At 30.3% G+C, this 24,828-nt stretch overlaps 2 protein-coding genes across 2 annotated transcripts in view; both read left to right on the top strand.

The window, feature by feature from the left end:
- Positions 1–686, top strand: part of LOC133186981 (uncharacterized) — a 36,778-nt gene extending 36,092 nt beyond the window's left edge. The window contains exon 22 of the mRNA XM_061322358.1: positions 597–686. Within this exon, the coding sequence (XP_061178342.1) occupies positions 597–686 (90 nt within the window). The remainder of the gene's footprint in view (positions 1–596) is intronic.
- Positions 687–3,620: 2,934 nt separating this feature from the next.
- LOC133186980 (protein SpAN-like) lies at positions 3,621–19,189 on the top strand. Its single transcript, XM_061322357.1, has 17 exons — positions 3,621–3,746; positions 5,406–5,492; positions 5,758–5,829; positions 7,261–7,287; positions 7,506–7,581; positions 10,471–10,606; positions 11,705–11,783; positions 12,150–12,350; positions 12,876–13,002; positions 14,370–14,486; positions 15,439–15,545; positions 16,324–16,451; positions 16,856–16,986; positions 17,188–17,273; positions 18,286–18,394; positions 18,701–18,858; positions 19,109–19,189. The coding sequence occupies exons 1-17, from the start codon at positions 3,642–3,644 to the stop codon at positions 19,187–19,189; spliced, it is 1,827 nt and encodes a 608-aa protein (XP_061178341.1). The 5' UTR covers positions 3,621–3,641.
- The last annotated feature ends 5,639 nt before the right edge of the window (positions 19,190–24,828 follow it).

Below are 24,828 nucleotides of genomic sequence, written 5' to 3'. Positions count from 1 at the left end.
ACCTTTTCTTCATAGTTTTGTTGTCTTAATTAACCAATAATAACTCATAATAGCTCTTTGGATGTTGATGTGATATACAATGAGTGCGGCATTTTAGGATATATTAGTTTAATTCATGTACAGGTTTATCCCTTTTGTGAAGATTTTTAAAAGACAGTCTTTACTACAAGCTGAATATAATTGAGAATCTGAAGTTGACAATGCACATGGAATATTTAAGAGAGGGGGGGGGGCAAATGGGATCACAAACGTAGCGATAAAGGTTGGAAAATCTTGATATATTGAAAGAGATTACGTCATATAGATCATTTGTTGTAAATAAAAACATAATTTTGTAACAAAGACTTGAAAGTTAACAACTAAGTAAATTATATAACATATGTGTATAGCATCAAAGCATTCATACAAAATTACAAATGTTCCATTTCATTTTTTATTCCATTTCGTGGTATTTAAAAATTCAAAATGTTTCAGGGTGTTTAGGATCACCTTAAAAATGCAACTGAATAGTTTATGGACATACTGATATTTTCCTCCCAAAAAAAGCCATTCTAAAAATATGAATTAATGAAGACCACAATCTGATCGAATTTCAGGCAATAGAAGGGTACATCTCGTACGGGACATTCGCAATTGATGAAATCCGACTTCTGGATGGAGCATGCCCCGCAGGTGTCGGTAGATGATGAAATTAGTTCCTGAACAAGTTTTCCAATTTCAAAATAATAATGAATTTGAATAAATATTCTTTAATTTCTTATGAGTCATGTTTATATTTTCATTGCTGGTTAGAAATAAATAGAGAGAGAGCTTGAGAGAGAGAGAGAGGGAGAGAGAGAGAGCTTGTGCAAATATTTTTGCTTTTGGGTAGTCGAGTAATTTATTATCAAATAACAGAAATATATCGTATTGATTTAATGTTTTGAAGGCAATTTGACTGGAAACGTTTTAAGCCTTTTTCAAGTTCACGTGTTATTGAATAGTTGAGAATATTTGACAAAAAGTAAAATAGATATCAATTCTTGATAAAGGAAATACTTTAAATCACATTAGTGTGGTAGGAAGTTTAAATTAACCATCATCTGAAACATGCACAGATAAATTTGATTTTTTATTAGTTAAAAATAAATTTAAAAAAACATTGAATAAAACAAAGTTGCATATTTGCATTTCTAGTTAAGATATATGCAAATATATTTTTCTTGTACATAATTGGAATGAAAAAATAGATCTTTATATTAATGTCTTCAAAGTAATATATGCAATGAAATCATCATAGATAACCCAGAAGAATACGAATAAATAATAGTATGGCTATACAAGTCATGAAACATTATCATAGGTAGGAATATATATTATATTTAATGTAAAAGAAAGAGAGTGGCCAATTCAATGTAACCTTTCATTAAAGATGGATTGTTTGTCAATATATTCAATTTCGACTTATTTATTCACAAACAATAAAATTTATTAAAATAATATATGATCATAAGTAATAAAAAGGGATAGATTCCATTCACAGTAGAGGTAGAATACATATTGCAAGTTGTGTTATACCCGGTGATTTAACGGTGTTCAGTGAATTTGTTTAGGACAGAATCAGTTCATTTCGGACTAAAATGGCGTTTCAAACGGAAGTACTCCATGTTGTGACGTTGTAGGGAGCCCCCATAATGTATTTCTTTTAATGAAACAAAGTGCGTATATGATGTACAAGAATGAACTTCAATGTGAAAAAAAAAAAACTAACAACAACAAACAAAACAAATACATCATATTATTTAAAAAAAAAGTAAAGTGTACATACAATAAAAGGTAAATGCTATTTTTAATGTTTTGAAAGCATTTTGATTCGTAAAGAAAATTTATTGTTGGAATTATGTATACTGAATGCATATAGAATATTTTAAAGGCACTAGGAATGTTCCAGTATACATATCCTTTCCTTATTGCATAAGATATACATTTCAATAAAGTTCAATTGAGCATGCTGCCAAAATTTTTTAAAAGAATCTTTAAATATTCATCGTCACTAAAAGTACAGTATAAGGCGTATCACACACAAAGACTTGTGACAATTTTAAATGTACATCTTTCAAAAATAATTATCATTCTCAAGTTTTGTTTTGTATAGTGGAAGCTGTCAGTCCTTACTTTTCGTAGAGATCGCCTTATTTCCAGATTTCCTATGTCTACAAGACACTTTTATACTCAATAAAATCTTCATTTACTTCATGTAACTTTGCAGTTTATATAGCTCCATAAACTCTTTCATCATTTCGTTTTTGAATTTTTCATATGACTTGAAAGCTTAATGTTCTATATATTTTGCTGTTTTTGAAAGATATTTGTGACGTCATCAAGTGTACGTTTGTTCAGGCATCGCATTTATTCTTGTATCGATTTCCCCACTTTCTCTAAACAAATAAACTTTTCATAAAGTCTAAACAAATAAACTTTTCATAAAGTCTAAACAAATAAACTTTTCATAAAGTCTAAACAAATAAACTTTTCATAAAGTCTACTGATTGATGAATAATATTAAATGTCAAATGTTCAAAATAAATTTTAGTCATAAGTTTATTATTTTTAAATAAATACAATAAATTAAAATTTACCCTAAGCAATTTTTTCTGCTATTCGGGCTTTCTTTGTGAGACAACTTGCTTAATGTATGACAATTGTTACGTGGTATCGCTTACATCAATGTAGCAATGAGATTTCGCCACACACACACACACTGCCATTAAAACAAGACAGAGGGAAGCAAATTATTTTGGGGTAATTTAAAAACCTGTAAAAACATGAAATGTTTTAGAAAACGTACTAAAAGAGTACCATTTGCACAGGGACACAACACCATTACAGTTTAATGATATTAGAATGAACTTTTACAAATTAAATCGAATGTTATCGAATTTACATTTGTTCTCCACTTTACGACCAAGGTCAATGTCATTCTAAACAATATATATTCAGTGTTTTAAACATCTATACTTCCTGGTGATTCTACTTTTTTTTTAAGAAAGGCTTTTTTGAGATGCTCCTCCTCTACGTTGTTCTTTGCGTATGGACCGTTTTGGCAGATTTTGAGAATAGGAAAGAGCTGAAAAAAGTTCTGCAAACTCATGAAAGTAAGATTTAATTTATAATGTAATAAATATATAATTTTGAAGTTTGCTAAAAGTTTGTTCTTAGAGTATCATAATTTATAAAGTGAATAAAAATTGCTCGGTCTAGTCTACCCTTTTCTCTAACTTTAACTCTATCACTAAGAAAATCAAATTGTTTGAAAAGGAAATCTTTAAAAATGACTTTGATTCAGAAAAAAATATTTTGAAATGGTTTTGTTTGCAAACTATGTGTCATTTTTAACTAATAGAAGCTTTATTGAATTTACCAAATAGATTGATTCTACGACATGCTAATTCCAATTTAATTTTTTAGTTTATTTTTTGACACTTTCAATGGATCATAATTAAGGAATTATAAAGGATTCTCTTTTTTGGAATTTTAAAAAACACGTATACAGTAAAGTATTCTTTAAATCATTTTTTTAAAACTCGAAATATAAAAACCCCTCCAAATTTGTAATAGGAGGAGAACAAAAACCCTCAAAAAGTAAATGGCAGTTTGACCAAATGAAAGATAATGACGAAAAAATTGGACAAAGAAAAATTATGTGGAGAGATTGGGAAAAGTTACAGAAACCTGGAAAGTGGCATAAAAACATGATAAAGGACTGGGTAAGACGTTGTTTGGTATCTTTTTTTTAATCCAAGAACTATATTAGAGAGGCATGCTTATTTTTCTTTGCTTTTATTTATAGTTGGAAAATCCACTTTCGCAAATTAAAATATAAATTGTTTGTAGTTGGATATGATTTTTTTTTTAACAACGAGTTGCCCATGTTCTATCCCCGAGCCTTAGCATATTACAAACCATGGGGGATTCTTTTATCACATGTTAACTATAGCTATTACATGTTTTTCCACGTTTTATATGTGAAGCCGTTTTGTTTGACTTCTTCACTTTTTCGCTAAAACCATTGTGACGTCACAACTATTGATATAAAAACGATATCGTATGACCTATATCAACTGTATAAACAAGTTAGCATGTGATAAAAGCTTACTTTTATATTTTAATTTTGTATAGTATTTAGATTTTGACACAAAGTATGAAATAAGGCTTTAATTCTAAGCCATAGTTTAAAAAAGCGTTAACTTTGAATTTTCTTCTTTTTTTTTAAAGTGATACAAATACCATTTAAATATACGGGGAGAAAATCTAAATTCATGCATTCAAATTAAATGTTTTCTTTTTTTTCAAAGGATAAAATCGTGCTTTCGTTAATCATAATTTAGCAAATAAATGACTCTATCATTTTATTTATTTACATACGTCATTATAATAAAATATGATTGCACTTATTTTCGATGACAAATGATGTTTTGCAATCTTACATGAAAAACAAAATCAGGGTTCACATGACATTTCATATTACTGGTTGTTAATCCTCAAAAGAATATCAAATCTAAAGAGAATCAATTTCTGGTGTGTAGAGAAAAAATTTTTTTTGGAAAGCATGTCACATTATAGTAGGCATCTGAAATTTATCCAGAACCATAAGAGAAGAATGAAAGTATGAACGAAAAAGATTAAGATAATGAACAGTGATTGATTTCATAAATTCTTTAAACAAAATAAAACGTGAACAAAGCAAAAAGAGGACCTTAGGAAACACTAGAAGTTGTCAAGGTGCCTTGGAGGAAAAAGTATACCCTATCCATTGGTCACATTCATCCCTTTGTATTGATCAGATAAATAAAGGATATTCAATGTTTTGTAGTTGGATATGGAATTTATTTCACGAATGGGACAGGAATTTTTTTTAATATTTTCGAAGCACGAGTGAAAATATTAAAAAAATCTTGTCTGGCGAGTAAAAATAAATTCCATATCCAACTACAAAACATTGAAATTCTGTTTATTACATTTTCTTTGATTTTCCCTTTGCTTCTATCTTTTCTTTACACAGTGCCATAGGCTGTGACGCCATAGTTTAGCAGTTGAGACGTCATAGTTGAACAGTTGTAAGATTGAAAACATTGTAACATGGATTTTAAAAGCAACATATTTGGGAATAATTTTGCAGTTTTAGTCTCAATTAAGATGGCTTAGTTACTATCTCTATCTTATTACATGCCAGAAATTATTTTTACTTACTTTGATATACTTTCACACTGTGAGAGAATATCACTTTGGTATCCTTTCACACTGTGAGAGAATATTCATATATTATTTTATAATATTTTATTCAATAAATAAATCACAGTATTTCACTGTTGAAAATGTAATTAATCTGAATCTTTTTATTATATGAGAATTGCTTTTTTTACCAGTATGATCACCCTCATAGTCAGGATGACGCAATAGCCGATCTCCTACAAACAATGATTGTATACGATAAAAACGGAAAACCTCATATGGTACGAAATTTAAACTAGTATAAATATTAGAGTTGAAATATTCTATTGATTATAAAAAATGCCTTTTTTTCTTTACATTAATAGACTTTAACATATACAGTAACAATTTAACAATAACAATAATAATAACAATATTTAAATTGAAAAAAAAAATCATATTTACACCATTTTCAGTGAAAGATTCATTATTTGTTTTATCATTTAACATAAGAAATAGTATTTTTAGATTCTACATTCCAGTTCATAAATTAAAACTTTTTTCTAGCCCAATGGAATTCATCCTTCAAGAAAGAAATCAGCAATTGCTGAAGACTTTGATGGGCATATCTATCCAGAGGTAATGGTTTAAATATACACCTTCATAACTTAACGTGTACATTTCCATTTTCACAAATTCATTTTTTCAGGCGATCAAACCCATATTATTTCAAATAATTTTTAATTATAAACTTTATGTTTTATATGTTTTTGCTTAAGCATCGTTAGCATTAAATATTTCCTTTGATAATTTGCATAATTTAAACACTTCATTTGATTTGCCTTCTTTTTCACTCATTTTACACAAATATATTAATTTCGATATCTACATTGATTATTATATATTTTATTGTGGCTTAATGGCTTGTAACTAGACCGAAATGCACAGTTTTTAAATACGTAAATGAGTTTGGTCTATTTCCAAACTATCTAAGGATCACTTTAAAATCATATTGCTCGCGGACACTAGTTTTTAACGATTCTGAATGGTATATATTTATAAATGAAAAACAATGCGTAAATGAAAACTTCCCATGCAGGTGACAAAGTTCATTTTAGTGCTGATTACCAATCACCGCCTTGTCCCTAAAACAGGATAAATGAATCCCATCGACATAAAAAGAAAACCATGAATCAAATTCTAAAGATATATGAATCAGGGAGGTACGAAATACAATCACTTCGTTTAAGATAAAAAAAAACCCATTCAACAGAAGGATATGCTAGTTGAAAAAAAAAGAAACATAAATTCGATGGTCTTGGGTAAAACATAGAATCAATTACGAAATGTAAGTTAATCAGTGTTTTCAGTTTATTTTAATCGCGTGACTCTCCTATAACAAGATCCGTAGTAGTGAAGGACCTTTATCTTTCCATGCCGTTATTAACTCTTTTAATCAAAGCCTTATCAGTATTCCATTGCCTCACAGAGCTTCTATCAATGAAAACTCAGTATTCACACAAATGAATACCAATCATTTTTACGATAAAAGGACCAATTCAGGGTATAAAACATGAAGAAAAAAAAATCCTTCAAATATCCATTTGAACAGCATAATTCTCATCAGGACATATAAGTGTACTCAGAAAAAAGAATCACCAACAAATCTTGTTAACATTCTACAAAAATTCTTATATACTAATATTTCTTTAACCTTTTTTTTCATTTTTATTAAGTTTTACAGAGATATGTCTACAGTGTACATGTTGTCTTCAAGTTACAATCTTTTGACCTGCTCTATGGCCCAATTTCTAAATTTTCAGTACATTTGAAATATATATCGTGAAATATTAAATTTTTAAATACAAATCAATTGAATTTATCATTAAAGTATGTCTGCCATTATGACATAATATAACGTAAAGTAAAAAAAAAATATGACAGAAGTCCAAGAACTTTTCGAACAGTCCTTTTATATATCGTTATCATACATGTATCATCTCTAAACAGGAGGTCTGAGTATTTATTTTATATACAAAATAATTTTTTTCTGATGAAATCTACATTCAGGAAAAAAAGTACAGGACAACGTCAGAGGTAAGTAAATCAAACTTGTAATTACTGGATTGATTTTTTTTTTATTTTTCAAGATTACAATTATCAGAGAATTTATTGAACGTTTTGTAGCACAGTTATTAAAAATAAGATGTAACAGACGTATTCATAGAAATAGAATTATTTTATCTTATAATGATATAAAAGTTCTATTTAATCTGTTATAATCATTTGTCTTCAAAAGTTTCAGAATTTTGCAGGATAAGAGGAATTTTGCTGAGCGTGACGTGAAATTCTGGGAATATGGGTATATTCCATACTATGTTGACTCAAGATGTAAGTAAAAGCTACCTAGCCTCATATATATACTGTGAAATCACTGGTTTTCATTGGAGTTTAATTTTTTTGAATTCGAGGCATGGAGATACCCAAGAATTCATGTCCACCACGAAATGTAAAATTTCATATGAAAAACTAAAATTTCATACATAAAACTACCCAACAATTCTTCATCCATGAAATTAAATCCCCATGAACCCATATTTTTTCCTCAAACCACGAAAATTTGACTCCACAAAAATGTGTGATTTTACAATATATATACTTTTTATATATCTATGATATAATTATATAAATATAAAATACTTTTGATAATTATTTTTTTTAAATCTATGCATATATGGTTAAAAAATCGAAAAAGAAAAAATAAGCCCCACCCCCTATTTTATCTTTTCAAATAAATTTAGAAGAATTAATGTATTTAACTACAAAAGTCATTGACACTTTTTAGGCAAAAAAGCACTCTGGCTAAAACTTAAAGATATCAATCCCATGCATTAACAAAATTGAGCATGATCATGTTGTGACAGTGCTCCTAGCGGGAGTAGGTTATAGAAATTTGCAACTGCATTTGGAATGTGCAGCTGTTGAAGATTCTTTCTGTGAGTTTGGAGACACAACTACAAAACCAAACGTAAGGGTCCCCCTGCAACGTCTTGCAGGTAGGACCACCGCTTCACAACATCGTAGTAAACAGCAGTCACAATTACAGTAAGGGAAAAGCAATACATATGCTTACTAAAACCACGCACAACAGTCTACGAGTATTTGAAATTTTTTTAAGAAGACGCCCATACAATGGAAATTCTCTGATACCAAGGTGTCACTCGACAGAAGTGAGTGTTTAAATCGGCTAGACCCCAGAATTCGAAGGAAAACATTAGCATTCTGTTCTATTCGCTGTTGAATCAGAAACTTGTAGATAGGCGAGAGTCGGCTGCACATCTACCAACGGAAGACAAAGTTTATATATTGCTTAATTTAAAACGATCATTTTATAGTGTAAATGGCATAATGTGGGAATCAAACTGGCATGGACACCGACCTAAAGTTAATAATCTTCAAAATCTACTGTAAAAAATCATGACTTGCATATTTCAAACGCATTCAGACCGTAGTTTGTAATAACTACAAAATCTCGGGTTTTGATTATCATACATCCTTGCACTTTCATGTTCTAAGATTTATCCTTAATATTAATAATCAAAGACAATTGGCAATCTGGGGTGTAGTAATAAAAAAATAATATTTAAACTATGATCACGAAAAAGACACGAAAGAAATGTACAAAAGTAAAACCAACACACCAGATTTAGTATGTTGTAAGCGATGTGAGAAATGTCAGCGATTCCAACAAATCCGATAAAACGTAAACATCAAAAAGAGAACTCGTGCCAGTGTTTACAAAAGGACTTTTAGGACTGAAATTTGAATCTGATTTAAAAAAAAAAAAAAAAGACCCCCCCCCCCAAAAAAAAAAAAAAAACTATAGACAGTGGTGAATTTAAATGAGTTCTTAAGTCGAGTGGTATCCACTTTAAAATATTAATACGAGACTTACAAAATGCGTGTAAAGCAGGCGGGGCAGTACTTATTATCATGACGTATAAGATATCGCAATGAAATCATTAGTTCTTTCGTTGTTCCATTTGTTCATCAGCACATTCTGAATCTGCAAAGGACGATTCAAGGCAACCGCATATGGTATAAGTGTGCTCCAACATGCTGTTACCGTATATCGTTGACGTCATTCTGTGGCAGCATTTTCACAGACCTCTATCCCATTTAAAATTTGAAATCTGTGGGACGAAGAGGAAAGAGGAGGCAGATGCCGTGCGAATCCACCATCCGCCATTTAGGATTTAAAGCAGGCTCTGTTGAGGGAATGGAACAAGATTCCTCAGGCAACCTTCAGATGTCTACATGCATCATTAAGATAACATAATTTATGTCGAAACTGTTTTCCATATAATATCTTTGTTGTCAAATGATTAGAAAACCTGTAATGAACCTCTATATATTGAGAGAATCCTCTCTGCCTGGACCAGTGGAACCTTGTTTTGCCAGGTTAAGCAAAAACAAGCTATAGTGAGCTGTTTATAAGGGAAAAAAACAGTATGAGACATAGATAAGCTGAGCCTCATCAACTCCATGATTCCACACCCTTACAAAAATTTACTATAGTTAAAATTATTGAATACTTTGATGCTTTTATTAATTATGAAACTTTACTCTAAAACTTTTTTTTTTGAGATTTCGAAGCTTAAAATCTCTGAAATTTGATAACAATAGCGGATATTTTGGAAATAATATATGAATAAACATGACAAGTAATATTGCAATTCAATATCCAAGATGTGCATGTATGAGTTGGAGAATATAAAATATAACAATCTCAAATTCATAGTAAAAATGCTTTGATTTTCTATAGTAAAAAACTTTGATTTCCTGTATAAAGTATAAACTTTGATACTATTATAGTAGACTATAGTTAACTATTATGTAGTATTTTCTATTAGGGCGTGTTCAATCTGCAACTAATACAAATGGAGGACTTTCATGATACTGGCATTTGCTGCAGTGAAATTCTTTCTGATTACATTTTATACGGACAAAAAAAAGAAAGCTGTTAATGTTTCCTGAATGTATAAATCGTGTTTGATTTTCACTTTAAGATGCTAAGACAAACTAACTTTTTTGAAGTAAAAAACTAATTATATATTCAGGAAATTTAATTCCACGTTAGTTGTGAATATGCGTTTCTTGTTTTTTTTTCCACCATATATAATAAACAATCAAATCACAAAGAGTTGGTCTCTTTTAAACGAATGTGTTCAAGAAGTTTTGCAAAGAAATAAAACTAAAATTGGTTTAATTAATTTCAAGTTACTACAAGGCAGAGAAATATAGTGAATATGGCGTTGATGGAATTTGAAGAGAAGACATGCATACGTCTTGTCCCTGGTTCGTCCGCCGATTGGTCAGCTCTTCCACACAAAGACTATATCTACTTCACTTACGGGTAAAATTTGTAATTTCAAATTACATGTATTCCATAGCATCAATTTATAAACAGATTAACGTTAATGCATTTTTAATAATAATGTATATCATTACTTCATGTAAATTAGTTGAATTTGATTCGTCGAGAAATATTTGCTAAAAAACACTATTGCCCGCTGAATAATAAAGCCATGCCCTCCAGCGAAGCAACAGTCAACATTGCTTGACGACGGGTGTTATTCCAAAAAATATCGACTGCGCAGAATTTACTGTTCAGTGTTATATGTATTTGTATAAAACATTCAGTATAATATGATAAATATTGCATGTAGTTGAGTGTAACATTGAAAATTTTCACCCCTCGAAAACCATTGTCAGCCTCGGCTGTGCCTCGGTTGATAATGGTTTTCGTGGGGGTGAAAGTTTTCAATGTTACACTGAACTACACACAATATTTATATAATAGCTGTTGAGAGAAAACAGTATTGAATTGACAAGGGAAAGAGATTTTTAATCTAGAGACTTTTTCATCTTTTTTCTAAATATCAATGTAGTGTACAAAGATAGATATATTCAGCTATAGCTTAAGTTTTATTAAAAACTTTTTTTTAAAGAAAATGATATATCTTATTTTGTCTTCTGTTTCGAGATACGTGCATTACATAAAAATGTTAATACAAAAATTTATGAATATTTCTTTTCGTAAGACCTCGATTATCTGCATATTAGACCATTTTGACAGAAAAAGTAAAAACTGCTGGAAACCCATGCTTTTGTGGCTACTGAAACTTTTTCAAATAGATTTATTTCGATGTGCTTGTATGAGTGCATTAGTTTACTTCCAAATATGGTTATGTCTAACATAGTAGCTAAATTGCATTTCAATCGATCAAATTTACTTTAAGCCCTGGAGGTGGGATGTTTTGAATTTTACATAATAACTTTTGCTAATTTTTTTTCTCTAAATAAAATTATAAGCTGTGTCACTTTCAGTTTTTTCTCCTTATGCGGAAACAATTTACACTACAGTCACTTTATTTTCATCTTTTCATCCGTTTATAATTTTAAAGTATTTTATGAAAAGTTAAAAATACGAACAAACTTTTTTTTAAAATAGAAAAGCATGTAGCTCCGCTGTAGGCAGAACAGGAAAAGGGCAGCAGGAAATTGGATTGAACTCTACATATTGTTTTACGGTAAATTAAGTGCATTTGTTATATTTCTTTTTCATTAGAATATTATATCATTAAAAGAAATACAGAAGAAGTGGACACAATGCATTAATAAAAAATAATTGATTAACTCAAGTTTTGATAATCAAGAACAAATCAATATCAAAAAGCGCATGTATCAATATGTACTTCGTGCAATTCATTTTTAACTAGGACCTTGATTTTCATGTAATTCAAAGTCATTTTGCTATACGGTATGCACTATAAATTTAGGTCAAATTTTTGTTTAGAGATGTCTTTTTACAACCTATGCTATTGTAAAATCATTTATAATACGCATATATTTTTAATATTGGTTCTCCCTTATTTTTATTTTGTTTTGATAAGTAGAAAAGAACAGTCATTCATGAAATCATGCATGCTCTCGGTCAAGTCCACGAACAACAGCGCAAAGACAGAGATGAACATGTGATTATGCATTGGGATCAAATAAAAGAAGGGAGACAAAACCGGAATATGGAGAGGCTACCCCAAGGCTCACAAGACAGGACGCCTTATGACGTCACATCTATTTTGCAATATGGATTAAGAGTACGTATGCGTATGAAGCTTTCTTTAACAAAGTTGGAAACGTTAAGACTTTGGTTATAATTAATTAATTAATACACCAACATTAATTAAGAAGGTAAAGGGTTTATATTCATGTACATGTAAGTGTTTTAAATATCTTAATAAATGAATATTTTTCTAGAAAGAATAAGATTTCCCTGTATCTCATTTATGAATATTTACGATGAAAATTTAGACATTTATATATTTACTTACATTGCATATTTTTTGCATAATAGAATTAAACGTAATCTTTATGTATCAATTTTGATAAATGGTTATTGATATTCGAATGAATTGAGAATCCGTAGATATTTAAATAGTCATTTTGTATTTCTCAATTCTATTTCGTTCTTCTAGGCAAATTAAAAAATACGGAATTTTCATTAATATTGAATTCTCAAGTCAATTTGATCCAATATAGTCCTTTTTCAACTAGTGGACATGGATTTTCTTTGCACCGTGTTTGTAATAATCATAATTCATTTTTTTACTGTAATTTTACAGGCATTTTCGAAAACAGGATCAAAGACCATGACTTTAAAGGATAGAAAATTGGAAGTCTTAGTAAAATCTTCGGAAGGTCTAACACATTTAGACGTAAAGGAAATTACACTTGCATATAGATGTTCATGTAGGTTTACCTAAAATTTATTTAAAATTCAATTTCTGCACGAATAATATGGGGGGGGGGGGTCCCTTGGTGGTCCTGGGTGTTTTTTTTTTCAAAAAAAAATTAAAAGTTAGATTTAATGAAAGATAATATGGGCTAGATTTAATTCTTGTATAAATTAAGTATTTGTCTTGGACAGACATAAATCCATTTCATAAGATGAGAAATATAAAGGATCTCATATTTGGTGTGATAATAACGTGTAATTGTTGGGTGTTCTATTGATCTAAAGATACCAAAATTATAATTCTTGTACAATGAATTATCAATGTGGTCAGTAGTACACTGAAATGTGTTACTTAAAAAAACTAATTAAATTTTAAAAATGTCTTGATAACTAGAGTAATAAATTAAGTTAAATCTAAGGTTACGCGACATGCGTCTTCATATACAATCATGTTGTGAGGTAATTGAGAGGAACAAACAGATTCAAGTCCTTGAGTTATGGTTAAAATAAAAAAAATAAAATAATATGATGCAAAATATATGAAATGAAACGTGTCTGTTTTGCTTACGTCCCTTAGAGAATTATTCAGTCGTGCTGGGATGCAGCCGTGGGCTGCAAATTAGACTTGCACTCGATACATATGGCAACTGGTCATCTTGGGATCTCTTGCATGCCAGCACCTACTGCAACACAGGAACTTGGTTTCTTTCGACTCATCCGATGGACCGGTCTCCATGGTCCACAGTGGAACGAAAGGAGGGTTTCTTAATTCACTTCTCTAGAACGAAACGTTCTAACCACTCTCGCAACATGAGTCATTTAGTTTAACTATTAACCTTTATGAAACTGTTAACGAGCTAGACTGGCTATCCAGTCTTAAGGTATATATTGCTTGTATGTCGAGTCATTTAATATAATACTCCAGTTACGGTCAAATCTTGTTATCTCAAACTCGATAGGACCGAGAAAAAACTATGATATATCCGAGTATTCGAGATATTATGGTTAAAATAGTTAGATATTAGGGTTAAAATAGTTGTATAATAAGTGTTTGGAAATTAAAAATCACTTCGACATATCCATGGTATTCGAGATATCAGTGTTCGAGATTCAGCTGAATATAGCTTCATGCCTTCTGCGTGTAGATATATGAATGTCAACTGGAATGAAATTGATTCCCTTAATTGTAGTTTGAATTAATGACCACTTCGTTATGATGAATAAATACTGTTTTTGTGATGTGTTGCTAGCTAAAGTTTTACAGAGTCTGTAGCAAACTGAATTTTTTTAAAACTTTAAATATAATCAAGTTTTGAAGTAGGAAAATATGGAAATGAGAAAAAAAAATCATGATTAACCAGATTTATTCCTTATATTGTAGCAAGATGCTCCAACAAACCATCTTGCCTAAATGGCGGATTCGTTGGTAAGAACTGTGATTGTGTATGTCCTGATGGTATTACCGGAACACTCTGCCAAGGAGTCGAGACTGATCCAGGTAATAAGTGAAGGTTATAGAGAATATTGAGGTGTGAGGAGGGATAACTGGTTTGTTTGTTTGTTTAACGTCCCTTCAAGAAATTTTCACTCATATACCACTTGCTGGTGGAGAGCTGAAAATTTAGATCTGTACTTGGTACTTTGGGCCATTTAGCAGTTAGGGATATTTTCGTGTCAGCACCTACCGTGACACGGGGCCTCGGTTTATATGGTCTCATCTGAAGGACAGGTCTGCACATCCCAAAGTGGGATTCAAACCCGCGACGAAGGATCAACTCCTTACTCCACGACTTTAGAATAAACGCGCTAACCACTGCGCCACGCGGGAAAACTGATGATTAGGTTAGAATTTTCGTCTGATTTGATTTTCATAAAACTGAAAAATCAAATCGGGGTTTTCTTTTCCTTCATCAATTGATATTTTACCAAATATATATGTAAGTTAATAATGGACTTCAGTGTTAGATATGTCATATACGGCACAAGGCACAGTTTCATTGATTTGTTTTTTTGTTTGTTTGTTGTTTAACGTCCCTCTCGAGAATTTTTCACTCATATGGAGACTCCTCATTGATTTGTAAAGCAAAATGTCAAAATCATTGATTTGTAAAGCAAAATGTCAATCTTAAGGATTGTTAGTAATACACAACACCATCAAAACCTTTTTTAAAAATAAAAATTTCCATGTCTACTGTATTGCCTTTGCGAAAAGCTCGGCAAAAACAACTTTTTTGCAACCAAAAAAATGGGTTTTTTTGTAATGTTACAAGCAATAAATTCGTAATCCCCTGTTTTGTTATCGAAATACAAACTATGTCAGTTATAAGAAACTTGAATAATATGTCATTATATTTTGACAAACTTAAGCTAAAATCTTAACAAAGTGGTTGGAAAGAATCTTATACATGTAACATGGGTTATTCTTTACTGTGAATCATTTTATTGAAAAGGTTGTGGTGGAGTTCTTAGGCTTGACTCCGTTGGATACAGAGATTTAAAGTCAATCAACTATCCTAATGTTTATCCTGTTGACAAAGAGTGCACCATTTTGATCACGGTATGAAAGTAAAAATAGCCATTCTTACAATGATATGTAAGTTTTATTCAGAGAGAGCTTATTGTTGAGAGTAAAAATCAGTTGATAGTAATGTGTAGATTATATAAGTTCTTAATAGTTTGTTCATTTCAAAAATAATGAAACAAAAAAAAGCAATTTCTAGAACTCTTGCCGTTTTCTGTGCAAAACCTGAAAGTCCATATAAGAAGCTGAGTAAAATGCTCAAATAAACTTTTTTAAGTCTTGATAATTGGTCTGTTAACTCTTCGCTTTTTTTGATGTCTTCTTCAGAACTATTGGGCAAGTTTCACCAACCTCAGGACAGAGCTTGGGATAAAGTGTATTTAAATTATTTTTGAAAAAAGATTACATCCCTTTTCTAGAAAGGGAAAAAGACTGAGTGAAAAAATGGGATCATTTAGAAGATCTTATCGAGACCCACTTTGCCTGGAACGACACATATCATGGAAATGTTCCTCAATAATTAATTTGTTTGTTCAAATTATGGCCCTGGGCTAGTACAGGGTCATAAAAATATATGAAAGCTTCTTAAAAAGGAAAAAGAGATAGAACATAAAGAGATTATATTATTCCGAAGAACAAGAGGAGCATGATAAAACTGCACCATTCACTGAAAGGGCTGATAAGGTGGTTGAATGGCAGAACTCTTCCATTCAGTCACCTCTCAGTAAACTGCAAGTCACATTTCAGTTAAGTTATTTCAGTAATTCCAATATATAGACAGGATTAATAAAAAGTATTTATGTATCCATTTTAGGCACGAAAGGGTTCCAAAATAAAACTAGAAGTGATTAATAATGAACTTAATCTGAGAAGATCTACCAGCAATTATTGTTACCATTGGATTGAAGTTCGCTACACATCAACGGAAATTATTGGTCCAAAGTATATCCATTTGTCTACATTTATAAATATTTTAAGACTAAGTCAGGAAATGGCGTGTTTAATTTATTGACAAAAAATGACTGAATGTTTAAATTGACATACTAGAAAAACATCATTCTTGTATTTGTATAAATATTTCATTTGGTTAAAAAAGGGTTGTAGCAATGACGTCAAAAAGAGCTTTCATAAAAAAAGCAATTAATTTCCATTCAATGAATTTTTTCATTCAGAATTATTTGATTCTAAATTATTTCATTGTTCTCACCAAAGACATTTAAAAACAAGGAAAAGTCAAAGGCAGATTGTTAAGGGACAAATTTTCTAAACATCAATATGGAACAGAGAAGGGACAAAACATAACTATTATTTTTTTGACCAGAATTTCATGTTTTTTCTTTTTACAGATTTTGCAATCCTTTCAGTCCAATTATGTCAGAAAATAACCAAATGATGATACGATTCAATAGCAAATTTTCTAAAGATTATCTGCCCTTCAGTGGTCAAAAATTTTTCTTAAGGGCAAGCACTGGTGGAGGTAATAAGAAACAGTTTTGTTCCGATATAAGCTATTAAGCATTCGGTGTTTCTTAAAACCATCGTCTTTTGTATTTCTGGAATTATACACGATAAATTCATAATTTATTCTTTTGTCTTCCATTTGATGATACAGCATAACAATTTATAATGGAAAAATTGAATAAATGATTGTAAATCTTTTTTGAAAAAAACTTTTCAGGGTCACCAGCATCTTTCAATAGAGTCTGCAATTTCGATAAATCAAATACCTGCTGGATGATACAAGCACGGCTAAAGGAGAGTCTTGTATGGATTCATTTATTGCAATTGCTTTTGAAAGATATCTCGGGTCAAAGGTTATCTACTATATTGGTTGAATAATACCCCCCCCCCCCCCCCCCAATAAAAAATCCAACTCTTTATTAGCATTTCTTTCAAAGGCAAATACCGTAGATTCTTCAGTAAATACATTTCAACCCTAATATAAAACTGAATACATAACAGATATGTATGGGTTTAACATTCAGTATATTTAGGAATCAGATCAATTATTATTATCAGTATGTAGGAGTTAAATGTGTTTTAATTTATGACCTTGGCTCATCCTTAAAGATTTAATATCTCTCTCGGTGTTACTTCTATAAAACTCATTTTGAAAAGAAATCTATCTGGTAAAAAAAAAATCGTTTTTAATCTATATTCTATTCTTAATGATTAAAAAAAAACTAGTCATGCGACGTTGACAAAGACGATAAAGATCATGCGGCAGATACAATCATTGTGTTTCTGGAACTGACACGGACTGGTGCTGTTATTCGACCGACGACATCCAAAAATAAAAATATAATGCTTATATTTACATTCTCTTATTTTCTCCCTTCATGAATATTATTTAATTCTTCCTTAATATAAACTCCTTTCAAACCGGTGTGGTTACTAGTAATAGACTTAAGAGTCGTTTTGAAGTAGAAAATTAGTTAACGCAAATCAACAAATGAACATTCAAATTATTTCAAACGTACAAATGTTATACTTTAACAACAATTATTTGTTTTTAATTAATTGAACCAAAAAAAAAAATACATTTTTGTGTAAAAGTTCTTTTCGCTATGAAAAGGTTGTCTGTGTTATAAAGGAGGTTATAAATTTCTAATTAATTTCACGAAGAAAATTACACTGGATATAAATATTGATTTTGACTCATTATGTTGCATTAAGTAACCCTTACAAACTTATTTGATGTTAATTTATAAATCAATGAAACAACTTTCAGATTTTTTTTATACACAACTGAGTCTTGTTTTATTCTCTTTGTCAGAGCAAATGGTGGTTGGACCCCCCAGATGGAGCTAGAAATACACCTGGTTACGCGTATATTGACACCAGAACAACATTTTTGTTGACCACCCCAAGGAACACATTTTCTGGTAAATATCTAGTTTACTGATAAAAGTCGCAATCTTTAGTATAATTGTTTTTATTTTGTTTAATGTCATAATTACTATTAGGTCATACTATATATATTTATATATACTATATATTTTTTTGCTTGTGCTGTGTATCATTAAGTTAAGTTATTACTGTGTATATGAAAGGAAAAATAAACATATTAATCTATACATACATGAAATGATTGCCAGTTTTTATTGGTCTCAATGATTCTTGAATTATACTTTGACAGTGCTTTAATTACAGACTTACCTTAATTTATTATTGCTTCTCTTAACATACAGATGGGGACTACTGCCTTAAGTTCAGTTATTATATGAAAGGATCATCGGTGTTTATTGGTCTCTTTGACTCTGAATGGATCTGGCATTCTAACAAGTCCACAGATGGATATTGGATGACAGTAACCGGAAGTTACACTGCAACTAGTTCCTCTGTGCTGGTGAGCACCCTATGCCTCATACAATAATAAAAAACTTACACTAGAAAGGTAGCTTTATAAAACAGGTTCTAAATTGTATGGAAAATCTAAAGGCAGGAATTAAATGTATGTAATCTCAAGTCACATAAATTCTTATTTAATTTGAAGCAATAGGAATTAAAGCAAAATTAATTGTGATAATTTGCATCAGAATCTTACATGTACATTTTCACAATGGTTTTTTTTCTCCATTTTTCTTTCCTCTTGTAAGCAAATATATGGCGCTCTAAATTCCACTGGAATGATTGCTGTAGACGAAGTAGAGGTGTCACGTGGGAGCTGCAGCAGATAAAATCACTACGGACATCAAAAACACCTGACCCAATGTCCTCCTTGTCAAGTTATTTCTTCTTTGAAGGATTAATTTCTTACATAAAATCGCTAACCGGAGTTGTCATTCCTTTGACTTTTGTAGAAGCTCTGTCAATGTCTCAAGTCTCAAATGATATATGAGCTGAATTATCGAATAATCCCTAATAAAAAAAATACTATTGTTAACTATAGTTAACTATAGTATCAAAGTAAAAACTTTGGAACTTTGATTTACTATAGTAAAAACTTTGGAACTTTGATTTACTGTAGTAAAAACTTTGGAAGTTTGATTTACTATATTTACTTATTTAAAACCTTTGATACTTTAGAAAATAACGTGGAAGTATGTTTTTGATTCCCATGCTTGACATTTTATGAAATTTAATGTTCAAAATTCATAAAAGCTTCAGAGAACGTTTTATAAACCCGATCCCTTCCTTAAAAAATGTACTAGAAATGAATTTTAATTTAAGGTTGTCTGTCGCGCAAAAGATGAGCAAAATTTAAATGTATTTAATTTAATGCAGATGTAGTGTAAGTCATTTTTTATGGAGAAAGGAAAATAATAAACTATAAAATAAAATTTATGTCATTTTAGAACCAAAATACATGCTCCATCAACTTCAGTAAAGATGTATTTTATTTAATTTATAAATGTAAATATTGAATTGAATTAACTAAGTTGTAAATTTAAATCAGCATGCACAACAATCCCCAGCCCCCACCCAACTCAACCTCCAGCCCCTTTAAAACGGCAAAATAAGCAAAAACATATTAAAATACTTTAATAAGTTGAAAAACTATTATGAAAATTTGAAACTTTGATATAGTATATTGATACTTTGAAATTTGATTTACTATAGTAAAAAATTTGGAACTTTGATTTACTATAGTGAAAACTTTGGAACTTTGATTTAATATAGTGAAAACTTTGGAACTTTGATTTACTATGGCTAACTATAGTAAACTTTAGTTAACTATAGTATTTTTTTTTGTTAGGGATGTTACTCTAAAATATAAAGCGAAATTAAAATTGAGATATTTGCTTGCAATGTTTGGCAGATTTTTAAACATATTGGACATGTGAATTATAAAGAAATGGTTAAAATATACTAAGTCCCCTTAAAGCTTTGAATAATTGTTTTACAGGAATCGTGTTAAATTTGAGATGTTGAGAGATGTAAGTACGAGTGGAAGGAACGACATTGCTGGAGAAAGATGAATGAATAACACTGGGTAGAGATTTATCTTAATATAATGAAATAGATAGATGTTGTTTTTTTAACTTACTAAAATAATATTTTTACAATGTACTTGTTTTCAAATTCTCCCATATGACACCTCTAATAAATATAGTTCCGTTTGACCAAATATACATACATATAATAAATACATAAAATATATATACTTATAATCAAAAGATTGATTAAAAAGGAGTTTTCATTAGAAAGATATTTATGACATCAAAACATGGACAATTGATGATGAGTCAACACCATATAAAATATACTTCATTCTTGTATAAATTCTATATTCTACAGTGTTTAAGTATGAATTTAATAAGAATAAAAACAATTTTTATAGTACCGATTAGTTGAAAAATCTGAAATTTTGAACATTCATGTAAATCTTCCTACTTTGATATCACATAATATACATAGAAATCATAATACCTTCATTATTCCATTTTTAAATGAGACTTAGTGTTTATGATGTGAAGTTAACGATTGTTAAAGTTTAATTTTTATTTGAGTACGAACCATTTCTGGAGAACTACTGTTGTTTGGACATTGAGCTGCTGTCTCTATCTATATACAAAAAGTATGATGTAGATAAACATGTAGACATATATTGAACTGATGTCTTTGCATAGATATTGAGCTGATATCTATATGTGTTTTACACTGGGTTTGATTTTCATACCAATTGACTGCATTATTTGCATGCATGCAAGCACTTTTCTCCTTTTCTGTGATGTTTTATAACAGCGAGCTACGGTTTTAATTTTTATTTAGAACGATATTTACTGAAACGCAGACGAAACGGAACCTATTTTAGAGGGGAAAATTCAGATATAGGGTATAATCTTGTACATAAAAAGTTAGGACATCTTCAACTTTGTTAGAAAATGACTGTAAGCATGCATTTCCATCGTTCTGGCTGGAAATTCTCAGAATGAGATGAAGAGAGTTGAAGATGCAATGACGCGCTATATCATGACTGATCATGGTCATACGTCTCATTACCTTGAGTAACAGTCAGTAGAACAGAAATTTAAAGGCTGCTAGACTGCTCCAGGTTCAAGGAAATTCGACCTCAGTATCTGAAAAACAAACACTTCAAAAAGGCTAAAGAATATTTCTTTTGCTAAGGCCAAGAGACTGATGAACTTAATGCATCGTAGAACCCAAGCTGCAATTGTTGTGCGTGGTACGCTTTAACTGAATGGCGAAGGGGTGTTAACGGATATCTGTTTCTTTCTACGATGAAAAGATAAAACTCTGAGACAACGTTCCAATCAAATCTCTGATTGTTTTAAATCAAGTTTTCTCTTTCTGTTAAAATCTGTGCTAAATTGTGAATATCATTACATAAAAAATTCAGGTACTAGTATTTGTACTTAACGGTTGTTGCGTTTCTTTTGCGTTTCAGAATAGTTAGAGCGAATTCAGAAACCCAGAACCTAGAAATACCTGAACTTTGCTTGGCGTACGGCTAAGAAAAATGATTTCTCTATTATTATTTTTATTATATGCTAGTAATCAAAGTTGATTTTCATTCAATATGTATCTTATTTAACATCACGATAAATTTTAAATAAAAGAAAATAAAACTGCCCTTTCTTCTCTTTTTTAACGCATTTTTTTAAGTATGAAGTCTATTGCATCTACATTTATTGCCAAAAAGATTAAAAGTAAAAATAAGCGAATATGTACCGTATTCTAAAAGCGATAATCATCATCTTAATTTGGAATTAAATCACCCTTTCAAATGCAGGAGAAAACTTAATAGTGACAGATAGGCCTACTAATTATGTGTTCAAGGAATGAGTTTGTTTTCATCATGATGTAAGGAGTTCAAGCAATTAACAAAGAAATCGTTTTGACAAAAGGCTACCCAAATACATTGCAATAGCCAGTGTGAAAACCTGCTGAACCCAGTGAAAATCACAAAGTGATATTGATATGATCGTTGCAAAGATTACCATTATAACAAAGCACGCTCTGTCCATTAATCATGCATATGTTTGTACCTAAATGAGATGCAGTTGCAAGGGCGAATAAAGGTCTGTATAAATATTACTGTTTCATCGCTATTAACGTGAATTGAAATGAAGAATTTATTTTGCCATTGAATGGGGTCTGTTACGGTGCTTTGACATCAATGTGTCATGTGAACACTTTTATTCTATTTTTAAAATTCCCAAGACCCAAATGAATTTGATTTACCATATTTATATTGGATTCCGAAACTTCATAAAAATCCTTACAAACAAAGATACATAGCGGGTTCCAGTGAATGTCCTATAAGCCTCTTTCTTTACTCCTCACTAAAATATTAACAGTAGTGAAGGAGAAACTTCAAGAGTACTGTACAAAAATATATTCGAGGAGTGGTTTAAATCAGATGTGGATTCTTAAAAATTCCAGGGAACTTTTGAAAAATCTGAAATCACAAAATTCTAACAAAATCAATAACATCAAGACTTTCGACTTTTCAACTCTACATGTTTATACAACCATTCCCCATAATAAATCAGTCTAGGTTTTTTGACATCATTGACAGCCGCTCTTTCAATAAAAATGGAACTCGTAAATTAACTCCCTTGTCATCGGTCCCATGCAGACTATTTTGTAAAAACATTCTGATTGTACACACAAGTACCCTGAAGTTGATATTAAAAACATGAATGAGTTTCTGAACGACAATATCTACGTGGTTTTAGGAGACCATGTCTTCCAATAATCTGTTGGAAATATCATGCATATGGCCCTAACAAAAAATAATATAGTAAACTATAGTTTACTATAGTTAACTATAGTACCAAAGTAAAAACTTTAGAACTTTGATTTACTATAGTAAAAACTTTGGAACTTTGATTTACTATAGTGAAAACTTTGGAACTTTGATTTACTATGGTGAAAACTTTGAAACTTTGATTAAGTACGATATATCCTGTGCAATTATGTTTTTGATTCCCATTCTTTACATTTTATGATATTTCAAGTTTAAGATTCATAAAAGCTTTAGAGAACATTTTAAAACCCGACCCTTCCTCTAAAAGAATAATGTACAAGATATGAATTTTATCGTAAAGGTTGTCGCTTGCGCCAATAAATAAGCAATATTTATTTCAATTTATTTAATTTTAATGTAATGCAGATGTTACGTAAGTCTTATTTATGGAGAAAAAATAATATATTATAAAAAAAAATAATGTGTCATTTAGAATCAAAATATCTGCTTCATCAACTTCAGTCAACATGTATTTTTTTTTATTTATAAATGTAAATATTGCATTTGAATTAACTACTTTGTATATTAAATAAAGATGTACAACGAAAACCAGCCCAAACCAACCCCATATCCACCCCTCCCTTAAAACGGCTAAATAATTAAAAAAAATTAATAAAAATACATAAGTTGTTAAACTAATGAAATAAATTAAAATCGTTGATTAAGTATAGTAAAAACTTTGGAACTTTAATTTACTATATAAAATCTTTGGAACTTTGATTTACTATAGTGAAAACTTTGGAACTTTGATTTACTATAGGGAAAACTTTGGAACTTTGATTTACTTTAGTGAAAACTTTGGAACTTTGATTTACTATAGTGATAACTTTGGAACTTTGATTTACTATAGTTAACTATAGTAAACTATAGTTAACTATAGTTTACTAAAGTATTTTTTTGGTAGGGGGGTACCAGTTGCGCCCAGTTATTACCAGACCTATGTTTGTATTTAATGTGAAGCAGAATTTATTCAAAATCTTATACATGAGAAGAAAAAAACACTAGTCTTGCTGTGGCCTTCAACTCGACATTAAGATATATCGACGACGTATTATCAATTAACAATAGTTATTTCCATTCATATGTATATATACGATATATCCCAGTGAGCTTGAAATAAAAGATACCACAGACTCTAACACATCGGTTTCATATTTGGATATTTTACTAGAAATAGACAATAATGGTAACCTAACAACTCTGCTTTATGATAAACGTGATGACTTCAGCTTTTCAATCGTTAACTTCCCTTTCTTATGCAGCAATATACCATTCTCACCTACATACGAGGTTTTTATCTCTCAGTTGATTCGATATGCAAAAGCTTGCTGTACGTTTGAACAACTTCTAAACGAGGTAAATTATTGACAAACAAGTTTATGAAACAAGAATATCAACAGTCTCCTTTGAAGTCATCATTTCGCAAGTTGTATGGTCGATACAATGACCTTGTCAGCAAATACAATCTATCATTAAGTCAAATGTTGACTGACGTTTTACATACTTATTGTTAGGCCATTACTTTCACGCTGAATTGTCAACGGATTTTTGCGTTTTTTCCCGATCATGACAAGGAGCACACGGTGGGTGTGACCGGTCAGC

This window comes from Saccostrea echinata, unplaced genomic scaffold (genome assembly GCF_033153115.1).
Source record: "Saccostrea echinata isolate AGI-Se365-2 ecotype Australia unplaced genomic scaffold, CSIRO_AGI_Sech_v1 ptg000014l, whole genome shotgun sequence".
NCBI lineage: Eukaryota > Metazoa > Mollusca > Bivalvia > Ostreida > Ostreidae > Saccostrea > Saccostrea echinata.
The sequence above is the reverse complement of the archived record's forward strand: the minus strand, read 5'-3'. Positions and strand labels throughout refer to the sequence as shown.

Excerpts from the sequence above, each read along its gene's own strand:
- LOC133186980 (XM_061322357.1), top strand. The coding sequence starts at position 3,642 with ATGAAAGATAATGACGAAAAAATTGGACAAAGAAAAATTATGTGGAGA. Across the intron at positions 5,830-7,260 it reads ATGGGCATATCTATCCAGAG|GAAAAAAAGTACAGGACAAC; the intron begins GTAATGGTTTAA and ends ATCTACATTCAG. Across the intron at positions 18,859-19,108 it reads CAACTAGTTCCTCTGTGCTG|CAAATATATGGCGCTCTAAA; the intron begins GTGAGCACCCTA and ends TCCTCTTGTAAG.